Below are 14,499 nucleotides of genomic sequence, written 5' to 3'. Positions count from 1 at the left end.
TTGGCAGGTGGATTCTTAACCACTGTGCCACCGGGGTAGTCCCAAAGTTAGATTTTCTAAATGTTTCTAAGTAACAATTTCAATACAAGGTGATATTTCTCCACAGCGTCGCCACCACGTGTTACTTTCTGCTTTTTAGATAATATCCATCCTAATGGGTGTCCGTTCCTTTTTCTTGACGACTAGTATTTCATTGTGTGGATATACTGTATTTTGTTTATTCATCGGTTGATGGACATTTGGTTTGTACCACTTTTTGGCTCTTTGTGAGTAATGCTGCCCTGAACATTCGTGTACAAGGGCAGTGATGGGTTAATGAAAAATGGTTTTGACCTGCCTTCAGATTAACAGAGAATCTCTTTCTGTTGTCTTACCCAAGCCACAGAGGACCTTGTCCCACAGTAGCATTCTTTTGCTTAACCAGGGCTATAAATAGACCCCAAATTTAATTTATATTTGTTAAAATACCACAAAATAGTTGTTAGTGGTTTAACACTAACTAATTTGAGTAGTAAAGAGCTGTGTCCACGTTCAGGGACTTTTTGTCAAGAGTGTGATAGCAAGGAGGGACTTTTTTTTTCCCACCATACTAGTGTTTTCTTTTAAATTATACATCATGCTTGTAAATGGATTTTTTTATTACTTTAAAAATCAAATTAATTGAGTACACTTTATATGCGATAAAATGCACGCATTTTAATTGTACAGTTTGAGTTTTGAAAAATGCTTGCAGCACCGCTTTAGTCAATGGATCGAACATCTCCCTCGCCCTAAAACGTCTCGCACACGCTCCTTGGCAGTCACTCCCTCACAGGCCAGGCCACAGGCAGCCGTTGATCCGCCTTTTGTCACCATGGAGCACTTCTGCCTGTTGCAGAATTTCATATAAATGGAATCACGTTGTTTCTTTTCTTTCTGTGGTCGCCTCCTTTTGCTTAGCACAATGTTGTTGGATTTATACTTGCTGCGTGTTTCAGTATTTCTTTTTACTGCTGAGTATTACTCCATTGTATGGATTCACCAGAATTAATTTATGCGTTTGTCACTGGGCATTTGGGTTTATTTCCTGTCTTTGTCTAGTAAAGATGCTCTACGAACATTTGTGTACAAAACGTGGCATATGCTCTCCTTCTTTTGAATAGATATTTAGAGTGGAATTACTGGGTTTTTAACTTTCTAAGAAACAGTTTACCAAACTGATTGTATCGCTTTACCCTTCTGCCGGAATGTATGAGAATTCCATTTGCTGCACATCCTCACAGTACCTGATATTGTCCTTCTTTTTATTTTAGCCATTCTGGTGGGTGCGTAGTGTCATTTCACTTAAGCATAAACCAGAATGCCAGTGTATTGATTTTTGAATCGCAGGTAGATATTTCAGTCAGCTTAATTCTGTCAGGTGATCACAGGTCTCTTCCTGTCTTTCCCTGTGACTATTAAAAGGCTGCTTTATGAACATGGAGTATAAAAGGAGGTGTTAGTTGAGTGATCTTAGTAGCCTGTTAAAGAAGTATGGCAGCAGGATGTACTGAGTTCCTCTGTCTGGTTATTATACCTGCCAGGTCAGCCAGGCTGCTAGATCCAGCTGGTCTAGAAATACTTTGCTTTTATCACTATGCTCTTTAAGGAAGCTGTGGTTTTTATTCGGGAGTTTGAAGTAATTAAAGATTAGAATGTTGAATCTTGATATTTTATTCGATTCTGAGGCCATAGTCAGGCTTTTAATGGAAAACAACTGATAACCCATAACATTGTTTCTGTATATTACTAAGAATTCAAAGAAAGGATATGTCAGTGTCAGCTAGAGAATCCAAAGGAAAGCTTCATACAGGGGAGATGATATAGTTGTATCTAAAGTCGTGTTTATGTTCAAAGGCTGAAAGAAAAACATGAGAGGCAAGCATAGGTAACCAGTGGCTTCAAAATGGCGTAATGAATCATTAAGTGAATTGAAAGTTCCTCAGATCAGCCAGAAAGCTAGTTGTGTTTTGGGGGGAAATGCCTGATTATAGGGATGGAAGTAGGAAGATGGATGGAGGTCTGTAACACTGACAGCAGTGGCTGTTTTCGTTGCAGAGTGCTTGTATACACACTGAGCTGAACTTTCCCAGCACAGGTTGGACCTCAAGAGCATGTCCTAGAGAAATCACGAGCAGTACGTAAGGATGACTGAATATATGTGCTGATTATGTTTTTTGTTTAATTCTTTAGGCCCTAATAACAGCAACCCTCAAACCTCAGCTGTTCGAACCCCTACCCAGACTAATGGTTCTAATGTTCCCTTCAAGCCTCGAGGGAGAGAGTTTTCCTTTGGTAAATACGTGTTATGTTTTTCTTTATTTCATTATTTTAAATAAAAGGAGTTAGCAAAATATTTTACTAGTTGAATTGTTTTCTTTTTTTTTATTTGGTGAGTTAGTATATATTAGCAATTCAAGGCACAGATTATAGAGCCAGACTGAATTCAGATATGGTGTCAGGACTTTATAATTGTTTGACGTTGAGCAGGCTGCTTAACCTCTCTGTGCCTCAGTTTCCTTACCTATGAGTGGGGATAACGTTACTTCCTGTTCCATAGGGTTATTATGAAGATTATAAATACCAGATCATTTAAAGGGTAAAACTGTATCTGGCACGTAGTAGATACTGTAATTGTTTTTGGGGGGGGGTATTTTGGTTTTCATTTGTTTTTTTATTTATTCGTAGCTAACATATTAGTAATATAATAAAACAGTTAAGTAATGCATCAGGATTAGAGTAGTTATCAAGACATACCTGTGTTTAAAACCTATATATTTTTTATTTTGTATTGCTTAAAGATGCACGATAAAAGATGAAGAAGTTCCTGCCATTGGATGTATACTAGTAACTGTTACTAACATCTTAATTGCTCTTGTTTTTTTTTTATATATATATGCAGAGGCCTGGAATGCCAAAATCACTGACCTAAAACAGAAAGTTGAAAATCTTTTCAATGAAAAATGTGGTAAGTTTATTTTGAAATACTGTTATTAAAATATGAGGTAGCTTTTTTATAAAATAGAAAAATGTGAGCATAGTAAAATTGTTCAGCATTTAAATATTACTGTCATCAGAAGTGTGTGGGTTTTGCAGTCATGAATTTTATATTTTCTTCCACGTTTCTGAGCACCAAGAAATGGAAGAAATTTTTCTAAAATTAATGTGATTCTTTAAAAAGAAAGGTTTTAGTAGCTGCAAAATGTAATTTAAAATGCGTTTTTTTAAAAAGGCTTAGTTTTTTAAAAAGTTACAAATATGAGAACCAGTAAATGTGTTCTGTTTTTGTTTTTTTAGGTGAAGCTCTTGGCCTTAAACAAGCTGTGAAAGTGCCGTTTGCGTTATTTGAGTCTTTCCCTGAAGACTTTTACGTGGAAGGCTTACCCGAGGGTGTGCCATTCCGACGACCATCTACTTTTGGCATTCCAAGGCTGGAGAAGATACTCAGAAACAAAGCCAAAATTAAGTTCATCATTAAAAAGTAAGGAAATAAGATGAAACAAGATTGCCATGAGTTGATACAGTTTGATGCCGGGAGATGGCACGTGGATTCTACTTTGGAGCTCAGCCAAACCTTAGGGTCAAGGAAGCTCTTTAAGCTGTACCTTTGTATATATTTTAAATTTTTCGTAACTGGTCAAAAGAGGGAGGGCTGTGGCTTATCAGGGGGATAACAACTTGATTTAGTGAAGTCTATGCACAGTGACATATATATTTTTTAATATAAATTTTTAAATTTATTTTTGGCTGTGTTGGGTCTTCATTGCTGCGCGTGGGCTTTCTCTAGTTGCGGCAAGCAGGGGCTACTCTTCGTTGCGGTGCGCGGGCTTCTCATTGTGGTGGCTTCTGTTGTTGCGGAGCATGGGCTCTAGGTGTGCGGGCTTCAGTAGTTCTGGCGTGTGGGCTCTAGAGCGTAGGCTCAGTAGTTGTGGCGCACGGGCTTAGTTGCTCTGTGGCATGTGGGATTTTCCCGGACCAGGGCTGGAACCTGTGTCCTCTGCACTGGCAGGTGGATTCCTAACCACTGTACCACCAGGGAAGCCTCACAGTGATATCTTAGTGGTTAATACTACTGGAGTCTAGGCAGTGGTTCAGTTGTGTTTTTTGGGGGGTTTTTTTTTGCGGTACGTGGGCCTCTCACTGTTGTGGCCTCTCCTGCTGCGGAGCACAGGCTCCGGACGCGCGGGCTCAGCGGCCATGGCTCACGGGCCTAGCTGCTCCCCGGCATGTGGGATCTTCCTGGACCGGGGCACAAACCCGTGTCCCCTGCATTGGCAGGTGGACTCTAAACCACTGCGCCACCAGGGAAGCCCAGTGGTTCAGTTTTATAAAGCCCATTTATTTCTCCAGCTTACAGAATATTTTAAATTTCTCTCCTGTTTGCTTGGACATCTGTGAATTATGCCAACACAATTGAAGTAAATGGAAATAATTAGAGTTAACAAAATACATTTGAAATGAATTGAAAGGAATTTTAGGTTTTATTTATTAAAGGTTACTTCTGAGTTCCCTAAGGATGCTGTCAAATAATCAAAGCTGACATTGCCAACCATAATGGCCTCCCTCTGTACCTTCAGCCAGGTGTGTAGAGGCTAAGGCCCCTGCTTCTGCTTCCTAAGAGAGACAGTCTCTTGTGTTCAGGTTTTTACCGCCTGTCTTCTGTTTCCATGCTACCTGCATTCGGGTGTCTTCCTGTTTCCTTTTCCAGTCTAGCATACACTCTTTCCAGGATATATTGAAACCACAGGAAGAAGCTGTTTATACTAGATGGGGCTGGGGTGGATGTTAAAATCACAATTATAATTAGTCTTTATATGTGTGTTCCTTTAGAGATCCATGTTACTTCTTTTTGTTCTTCCATTACTAAGAATGTGTATTTATAGAAAGTTGCTGGCTTTTTAAATCTCTTACTTGTTTCATTTTTAATGTTTTACTATTGGAATGTTAGCCTAAAAGTTTTTTCTCTTTTCTTGTTCTTAGGCCTGAAATGTTTGAGACGGCAATTAAGGAGAGCACCTCCTCCTCTAAGAGCCCTCCAAGTAAGCATTTGCTGCAGAAAACATGCTGTTAGACACTTACTTTGCACTAATTTAGAAAATTGTTGGAAGAGTGGCTACTGAGACAAAAACAGGAAAGCTCATTCAAGGTTGGGGTTTGGACTAGTTTACGATTTTTAAGTTCTTTAATACCTGAGGATCTCCACATATCTGATGCTTTACGAAGGAAGCACCACAAGGAAGAGAAAAAAAGTGAAAAACGTCTTTCAGGAAGCCTAATATCACAGAACAACAAAACATGACATGAAAAGGAACAGAGTTGGGTTAAAATACTGTCTTTTGTAGTCTGAATTGTAAGCACCTTATTAGGGAAGATCTAATTACATCTGTGTATGTTCTAATCTCAAGTCTCTGTTTTAAGGAAAAATAAATTCATCGCCCAATGTTAATACTACTGCATCAGGTGTTGAAGATCTTAACATCATTCAGGTGACAATTCCAGGTATGATCTCTCTGCCTTAATCATAGTTTGTGGGGCTTCATGGATGTTGAATGCACTGCACATTGTGTGCTGTCCGCACCAGCCCCTGCAGAAGTTATTAACCAAATACATCACCTTGTCAGTTTATCGCTAAACAGCTCTTGGCAGTTATTAGACTCGGCATGGGCTAAAACCTGTAGGCCACCCAGATGCCTAGGGTGTTGTTTAAAAAATTTGTATAAGTCGGCAAGCAAAGCTCTTCATAACCGCAGCATTGTCAGTTTGGTGTTATTATTAAATTGTCTGGTGAAATCATTTCAGTCTTGATTCGTTTTTTAAAACATTCCAAAAACAGAAAGTGAAGTTACATAAAGCACCTAAAAATTTATCTGGTATTAAAATCGCATTATTAAGTTTACAACTTTCTCTTAACCTTTTTAGATGACGATAATGAAAGACTGTCAAAAGTTGAAAAAGCTAGACAGCTAAGAGAACAAGTTAATGACCTCTTCAGTCGAAAATTTGGTAAGTTTTGCATTTGCGTAGTATAGCTTGCAGTAAGCAAGGAAATTTTGTCTCAATAAGATCTTAAAAGTAAATTATGCTCAGGTAGTTTTAATCTGTGCTTTTACAATACTCAACTAAGGTGCTAGGTTCATCTGTGCTTTTATGCCGTTTGTCTTGCTATAGGTGAAGCCATTGGTATGGGTTTCCCTGTGAAAGTTCCCTACAGGAAAATCACAATTAACCCTGGCTGTGTGGTGGTTGATGGCATGCCTCCTGGAGTGTCATTCAAAGCCCCCAGCTATCTGGAAATCAGCTCCATGAGAAGGATCTTAGATTCTGCTGAGTTCATTAAATTCACAGTCATTAGGTATGTGAGAGTTCCTTGCTTGGTCATAAGAATGAACCTGCAGATCATTGAGGCTGAGTCGTCTTCCAAAATGTAGTCATATGTAGTAAGTTTACCGTGTAATGAAATGAACTGTAGTGAAATTCTTTAGTTACTGTACTATTAGATTCTTTCTTCCTTGTGCTGACTCAGTTCTCTGGTTTTTAAGGCAGGGGATTGTTAGCACACCATGGCCTGTGGACCAGCTCCAGCCTGCCATCTGCTTTTATTTTAGTTTTATGTCTTATTGTAACCCAGTCACATCCGTTTGTTTACATATCGTCTGTGGCTGCTTTCATATTGCAGTGGTAAAATTAAGTAGTTGGGACAGAGGCAGTGTGGTCTACAAAGCTGGAAATATGTACTGTCTGGCCCTTTGCAGAAAAATGTTGCCAGCCTCTGCCTCAGCATCTCTTCACAGGCTTTGGATCAGACAGGGATTCGATACTAAGTCGCTTCTGTTTCCTTGTCTGTCCAGTGAGATTGTAGTTGTTTCCTTTGAGAGTGTTAGCTCCTTATCCACAGAGTAGGAACGGTGGTTACACCTGCCCTCTAACAGCATTGTGAGAATTATAGTCTTTGATGTGTGCTTGTCACAGTAAGTCTTACGGTATCCTTTTGTCATCCACCTAAGCAGAAGTCCCAAGTGCCCTTCACTCTTTTCTTCCACCTCCCCAAACTTAGCTGTTATGAAATAACACCCATTCATTGTCAAGTTCCCACTGTCTGTATAGGACCAACACTCAGACAGAGCTAATGTGTCTTAATGAATGTCTTAATGAATGTCTTAATGAGCCTTCCCAAGGCTTTTTCCTCATTTCACTAAAATTACTCTATTCCCTTTGCGTTGTTCCTGTTTTTTTCCCACCATCTTGGTGTAGCATTTTCTAATAATGTGCCATATTAGTTATTCGTATATCTGTCTGTCTGTAGATTAAAAACTATAAGATTAAACAGTAGTGGACAGCACTACTAGCACGTAAGCGACATGGGCTAAATGTTAGTTGAATAAACTGAATATACATGTGAACTCTTGTAGAGTAGAAAAAAAACTTGTGCAATTTGTTTCTCTCTTTAGACCATTTCCAGGACTTGTGATTAATAACCGTGAGTATTTCTTGAAGTCTCCTTGGTTTTGCTCTTTTCTGGGATGTGAGAAGGGGGTGGGTGTGTGCACTTGCACGTACACTTACCTGAGGGTGTAACATTTTATTACTTCACCTACAGCAGTAATCATTCAAAGTCATCGTTTTAGCCCTCAGTGTGCGAGGCACCAGGCACTTTCTAGGTGTAAAACTGGGCGAGTTGTTTCACCTTTTTTAAAATCTCAGTTTACTTATTAGGAAAATCGTAATGATATTAGTACCCATTCTGGGAGTTTTAGAGCATTTTAAATGACACATTGTGTGTCAGGCCTCTAAAACAGGGACCAGCAAGCTGCAGCCATGTAAATAAAGTTTTATTACAGCGCTGCCAGGCCCATTTGCTTATGGCAAACTGGACTGACCTGCAAAGCCTGAAATACTTACTGCCTCTTTGTAATAAAGTTTGTTGACCCCTGACCCTAGTATGTGCTCAGTAAGCAAAATCTGTATTTGTTACTGTTTTTACTACTACTGTTATTACTTTTACTATTAGTTTGTAATTACTGGGCTGGAAAAAGTAAGTCTTTTAATGTGATTTAGCTACTTCTGTTGATCTTTAGGCCTAGTGTCTGGCAGCCACTGGGCCCTCACATACTGTTGCATGAACAGGTGTAAGTGTTCTTGCAGTTCCCTGATGTTCGTGTCAGTTTAAACAGTGGGGTTTTTTTTTAGCAAAACTTAATTATGCTAGTATGTTCTTCTGTTAACTTTGTTAAAAAATTTCAAAAGTGAGAATTATCCTTAACTAATACCATTAGCGTTTCAGTCTTTTTTCCAACTGGTATTATTCCGTCTCTTTAAAATCCATCTATATTGAGTACTCACTTGTATACTTCCTTTGTCGGGAAAGTGTTCAGGAGTTCTCAGTGGCCACTGAGCACCTGAGCCTCGTGAGTTGCTGGTTTGCCCCCTGAGCTGAGAAATTGGGCCGCTGTTGTGCCTGCCCCCACCCCCCTGTTCTGCTTCACACTGTTGATGCTGTTCTTGGCCACCACTCCTTCAGTGTCACGGATTTGGTTATATCTCTTCTGCCTCCAAGTTTCGAGTTTCACTTTATCACAAAATATATTTATTTGCTTTTTCCCCCAAGCCATGAGTTCTTTTTTTATAGAATCTGTTTTTATATATTATACTGTCTATCTTGGCCAAGTATGTTAGTATCTGGGAATGTCAGTAATGAATGAAAGAGAAGTAAACCTTGCTTCATAGATTTTCAGTCATCTTTGGCATTCAGCTTTAACTACACCCGGGAACTTTGTCATTTAAAGAAACCCCATGAAAAAATAAATAAATAAATAAATAAAAAATAAAGAAACCCCATGATAAGGTGTGGGGTTTCTTTGGGGGGAAAAAAATTTATTGATCCCAATTCATCTACCTTCTGTGTAATTTTTAATTTCAAAAGACACTATATTTTATGCCTCCCTCCTCCTTTACCTTATGTTTAAAATGTTCAGTTTTGTTCTTTTCCTTGTGCCCTAGTCTATTATAGAATTTTATGGTAATTACTCTGAATTAGTTACTTCGACGGGACGTACTAGAATTTTTAATATTTGTTCCCTTCTTGTCATAAGGAAGATAGTGCCTGTTATAGCAAAGTTGGAGCATCAGATTAGAGAATGTATGTAAAAAATGCTTTTCAAATATAACAACATATCATTAAATTATGACTTAAATGAATCTGCTTTCTTTTCAGAGTTGGTTGATCAGAGTGAGTCAGAAAGCCCAGTGATCCAAGGTAAATTAAGCATGGTAAAATATAGAAGTATTCCTACTTAGTCAATAAAACAGGTCACATAAATTGTGTGGCCTTACATGCTTACATTTACCTAACTTCAAGGGAAGTTAATTCCACAGCACACATGTACACACATACGCACACACTCGTGCACGTGCAGACTTGTTTGCTTGGACTCCTTTGTCTGAAAGCCTGTATAAGCTCAAGCCATAGGTCCTCACTGAGAACTGGACCACATGCCATTTGTTCCCACCGTCCCAGGTCAGGAACCCTGAGACCAGTGGCCAAGAATGCAGTTGTGGGGTGATGGGGGGAGAAGGTTGTTTTTTAACTTGGCTTCTTATGCCATTTGTTTCCAGTGGTTGCTATAAACCAAAATTATGTTGGGCGGAAATGCATGCATTGTAGTTTTAAAAACTCCTTAGGAACAAAGTGTTTAGGCCTGCTGTGTGATTCATTGAAAGTAACAAAAGGCTTTTATTAGAAGGGAGCCCACAGAAGTAAGGGGGGAAAAGACATAGAGAAAGAAACTCCTACTTTCATGTTAGAGCTATGTTAATTAAGATTGTTATTTAAGATTTCGGTTGTGTGGGCAAATTTAACAGGTTTCAGAAAAGCAGGTTTTTGAGAGTCTGGTTGCGTTAACAGTGTATTTAATCCCAAGAATCTGTGGCTGCTGTCTCACCTAGACCTGGGCTTTGTGTACAACGTCTAGAGAGCTTTCTCCCTCTAGGCTCTTTAAATAACTGAAAGCAACTTTGGAAAAATGTTAAAGTAAAATCTTTATGTATTTCTCTTCAGAATCAGCTGAGCCGAGCCAGTTGGAGGTTCCTGCAACAGAAGGTAAAAAGAGTAGTCTGGTTGTCAAAAATAAAGTGCCAAAGACAAAGGATTAATTGTGTTTCTAAAGCTGTTTAACTGGACCTGTGTGGTTGTTTTGTTTCTGGGTGAACTGGATTTGTAGTTTATGCCCAGAAACATTGTGTTTAGAGATGACTCATGGGTTCTTTTCCTCCATTTTCCCCAATGACTCTTATTAATGAATTCTGAAATAGTTGAATGACTGCTATCTAACCTAGATATAGCTATTGTGGGTCCTTTACATGCATAATTAATAAGATGTTTGTTACTTTGAAAATCTAAGTAACAAAAGTTAGAACTCACTGCTAGAGAACAGTCTTATCGTTTTTAGCATCTTATCATTCCTGTTAAGTCATTGTAATGAACAGTTTGGTATGAGTAGATTTATAATTGGACACACTTGCATTAATAGTGCAGTTAATCGGTTCCCTTTTGTTTCACTTGATAGAATTAAAGGAGACTGATGGAAGCTCTCAAATCAAGCAAGAACCAGACCCTACGTGGTAGACCTCTTCCCTCCTAGGGTAAATCACCTTCTGTGTCCAGGATGCCATGTGGTGTCTATCTGAACCCACCTGCATATTCATAAGCTGAAGTGTTTTCCCTGCTTCAGCCATAAATGGCGGCCCCGCCTTCAGGGCACGTGAGGACAAAGTACAAGCATACTGGGTGGTTTGAGCTAGAAGATTCAAGCAGAGAGATTTTCCTTGGATCAATATATGTCAGGCAGAGAAGGTAAAGCGCTTTGCCTCAAATGGAAAATGTTTTGTTTCTAATCTATAGGTTAAATCTTGTCCTTGCCGTTGGAGTTCACTGTGAGTCAGTGTGAACAGACTGACTTTTTCCCCTACTCATAATAACAGTATTTGCAGAGACTGGCTGAGCTACACAATCCATCGTGCATCTTGCATAATTAAGTTACAAGCCTGATCCAGTTATTCCGAACATCTTAAACTTGGCCAGGTTACTACCCAGGAGGGGCAGCTCTAGGCCAGGAGTCAGTGAAACTTGGTTTTCATGTCATATTGAACCACATAAGCCCCAGCTGTTGAATATTTTCATGATAGTTAGAGGATACAGTTAGCTCTCATCTGTACCTGACACTCCAGAGACTTTTTTGGTCATGGAATTGGCCATGTACTGTCAGTCCATGGATTTAAGTGGTAATTAAGTTGAGATATTAGTGAGTCACAAATTCCTATAATCAGATTAACCTGTTTTCTTGCTTGTTTGTTTTCTCTCCTATTTTAGCTTAAAGTATCAGTGGGTGAGAAGAGCTTTTCGGACCTGTTACTGCCCCAAGCTGTGTAATATACTTGTATAACAGAAATACCTTCTATACAAACCTTTTTTTCTACTTTTAGATAGAAATGTCTACTTTTTCAGCAGTTCTGTGAATTGAATTAAAGAGCAGAGTGACTGTAGATTTGGAATGGCTGGTTTACTTTGGAATGTATTATAAGGATTTTACAGCAGTGCTGGAAAAACGACAGGGAAAATGACAGGGATGAATCTCATCAGATTTTTTACGTATTCAGCAGAGCCTTCAGCTGTGGTGTTTGTTTCCCAATCAAGTGAAGATCTCTCCTACTGGAACATCTCAGCTTCTACAGTGAAGAAAATAACCTGTGATAGTTCAGCTCTTTAGTTTTTCTATTTGAAAAGTCACTTAATTGATCCTTTTGTTCACGGTTCTCCTTAATGACTGGGTGAACAGTTAGTATCTGTATATTTGACTAAACCTTTTCCTAAGCTCTCTATCATGGTTCATATGTTTTTTATCGTAATCAAAAACCAACCATCTGGATCACCTAACAGCCAGTAAGAGGTCAGTATCTCAGCGTGTGGCTTATAGATGGAGTACAGAGAACCTCTTCCATCCACATTTACTTTTCATCCAAATAAAATGCATGGTGTAGCAGAAGTTCCAGATCAGGCATAAGTGTTTGGGCAAAAGCCGAATGACACTAAAGCCTCACGGTCTTGTAACCCATCGTGGTGTGGAATTCTTTGGAACGCTATTCCAGCTCGGATCAGACTGAAGGGTATTTCATTGCCTTCATTACTTTACAATTCTACTTGTAACACTGAGGCTCCAGTGTGGGGAGTGAGGGGTCAGCAAGCTGACTAGGCACCCTCGGATGTTCTGCGCCATTTGTAGGAGAATCTTACATGTGTTGAGATTTCACAAACAGTAAGAGTTGTAAAATACCAGCTATATGAAAAGCTAGAGTATGTGATGGCATAGAGTTTTCATTAGCTTTATCGCAATATTCACGATGGAGAATTATATTACATGGTAGCAGAAATAGGCATTTTTATGTGTTGCTTATATTTTACCTCAAATTAAACTGTAGATATAGGGTAATAAATAAAATCCATCCATGCCTTTCACACACTAATTCATTTCTTTCTAAGGTGTTTTCATGACTGAGGGGGGGAAACCTGGGGTGGCTCGGCGGAATGCAAGGCGAGCTTAGGTGGGCACGGTCCAGAGGCTCAGTCCCTTGTCAGGACACCACTGCTCACGGTGTGTCTGAGACCGCTGTGCCTCTGGGCTGAGCTGGGGCTGGAGCCCCCCAGCTTTTTATCTGTGACATGCCAACCATATGCAGCGAACGCATGATGTTGGAGGTCAGGGTCCCTCCCCGGGTAGAGCCCGTATGTCAGCCCCTCCCCCATGAAAACCACACACTGGCTCCAGGTCTTCTGTGTCCCTCTCCACCATCACCCTCTGCCTCTCTTTTACCCTTACAAATGTGACCTCAGGGAAAGCCAAACTGGTTTGTTCCTAACTCACCAACCGACATTAGGAGGAGTCGGCTGCTGCAGTAGAGTCTCAGCGTTCCTTTCCCGTGTTCTTAAGGTGTTCACAGCCTTGCTGCCTCCACCCACGCTTCCCATCCCAGCCACTGGAGAACCGCAGTCATCCAGAGGCTGCTTTTAAAAGGAGTTAAGCTTGTACATGTAACTCTTTAACAGAAAGTTTGCGGGAGCACAGACTTACGAGGAGATCTGTTTCCCAGTGCAAGTGTATACATCCAGTATGAAAATTCTGTATATATGCATACACACGCCTTTTGTTTTTATATATACTGTTAGAAAGCTGCTTTTATATATATATATATATATATATATATATATATATATATAAAAGTTTCTTAACGTCTGGCAAGTGCATCCGTTTCTGTACTGCGGACAACAGCACAGAACCAGTGCTGTGTCGTCCTCTTGGTGATACGCAGAAGGTTTAAGAATGCTGTCCTGTCCCGTTCTGCCTCTCCTCTAAACGGGCTTATTGGTTCCTTTAAGAAATGTTGAACCTCAGGCAAGGGGTGCTGTTCCTGCATCTGTCTTTGAGTGGAAGAGCCTGGAGGAGGAATAAGTCATTTTTATTTATTAACTCACTGTCGTTTTAACACACCTCATTAACTCTGCTTCCCACAGTCGGGCGTCTAAGCAAAGCCTTCCGTAGGACAGCATTGTTTCCTGGCGAGGTGACTGGCTTAGCAGTTTGCCTCCTTGCCTGCGATGGTCAGGTTAGCCCTGGTTTCAGAACCGTGGGCTTGTTTACAGATGGCTGGAGTGTTGCCCTGGCTTGCTCATTCGGAGACCAGGAACCGCCTACAAGACAAGCCTTCCACCGCCTGTGTTAGTGAATAGGTGGTGCATCCAGAAATGAGACAGTGGATAGATAACGTGATTCTGCAGCGGGTGAGGGGTGTTAAAACTCGGCCACCAAGGTCTTCATTAGATCAGTAAGGACCGGACTGAAAAAACAAACGACAGTCCACACAGGTCTTATCAGTAATTCTGATGTGTTTCTGGAACACGTCCTGATTCCATGATAGTTGATGGTTAAACCTTATTTTACCAGGAAATGCAGCAGAATGACTGGGAACATAGGCCTTGTGACCAAATCCAAGCTCTGCTTCTGGACAGCTGTTAAGATTAAGTAAGATTGCCGACAGAAAAACGGTAGAACCAAAGAAATGTGTCCATCGCAGGATTGTATGAGTTAAACCCCGTTTGGTGGGGTTGGGCCAAGTGCTAACGACCCTGTGCCCAGCTCTGGGCCTTGGGTGGCGGGGAGAGCTGAGCTCTGTTCGTGGGGCAGCCTCTGCCCTCGGGCAGTTGGCAGAGCTGCTGTGGGCATGGCTGTCGGCAGTGCTGAGAGAAATCTGCGTTTGCCCAGCCTGCCACCACTCAGGCTGCAGGTGCACATAGGCTAACCCTGCTGAGCAGTTAGCACATCCCAAGAGACCTTTTCATCTTTTCACTGATCTGAATCATCTGTGACGCAGGAAGTGCGGTTCGGCTTATTCACTGTGCATTCACGCCCTATGCCCAGGTCACCTTGGGATTTG

The 14,499-nt window shown here is 40.5% G+C and overlaps 1 protein-coding gene across 13 annotated transcripts in view; it reads left to right on the top strand.

The window, feature by feature from the left end:
- Nucleotides 1-12,534, top strand: part of GTF2I (general transcription factor IIi) — a 145,851-nt gene extending 133,317 nt beyond the window's left edge. For 12 of the 13 annotated variants that reach the window (XM_032604627.1, XM_032604620.1, XM_032604617.1 and 9 more), the window contains 12 exons: nucleotides 2,212-2,313; nucleotides 2,921-2,986; nucleotides 3,316-3,499; nucleotides 4,999-5,057; nucleotides 5,437-5,517; nucleotides 5,938-6,021; nucleotides 6,187-6,370; nucleotides 7,467-7,495; nucleotides 9,230-9,271; nucleotides 10,073-10,114; nucleotides 10,581-10,656; nucleotides 11,384-12,534. In XM_032604627.1, the coding sequence (XP_032460518.1) occupies nucleotides 2,212-2,313; nucleotides 2,921-2,986; nucleotides 3,316-3,499; nucleotides 4,999-5,057; nucleotides 5,437-5,517; nucleotides 5,938-6,021; nucleotides 6,187-6,370; nucleotides 7,467-7,495; nucleotides 9,230-9,271; nucleotides 10,073-10,114; nucleotides 10,581-10,639 (932 nt within the window). In that variant the 3' untranslated portion in view covers nucleotides 10,640-10,656; nucleotides 11,384-12,534. The remainder of the gene's footprint in view (nucleotides 1-2,211; nucleotides 2,314-2,920; nucleotides 2,987-3,315; nucleotides 3,500-4,998; nucleotides 5,058-5,436; nucleotides 5,518-5,937; nucleotides 6,022-6,186; nucleotides 6,371-7,466; nucleotides 7,496-9,229; nucleotides 9,272-10,072; nucleotides 10,115-10,580; nucleotides 10,657-11,383) is intronic. The other variant, XR_004345719.1, reaches the window with a different exon arrangement.
- The last annotated feature ends 1,965 nt before the right edge of the window (nucleotides 12,535-14,499 follow it).

The sequence above is a fragment of the Phocoena sinus genome, chromosome 15 (assembly GCF_008692025.1).
Source record: "Phocoena sinus isolate mPhoSin1 chromosome 15, mPhoSin1.pri, whole genome shotgun sequence".
Taxonomy (NCBI): Eukaryota; Metazoa; Chordata; class Mammalia; order Artiodactyla; family Phocoenidae; genus Phocoena; species Phocoena sinus.
The sequence above is the reverse complement of the archived record's forward strand: the minus strand, read 5'-3'. Positions and strand labels throughout refer to the sequence as shown.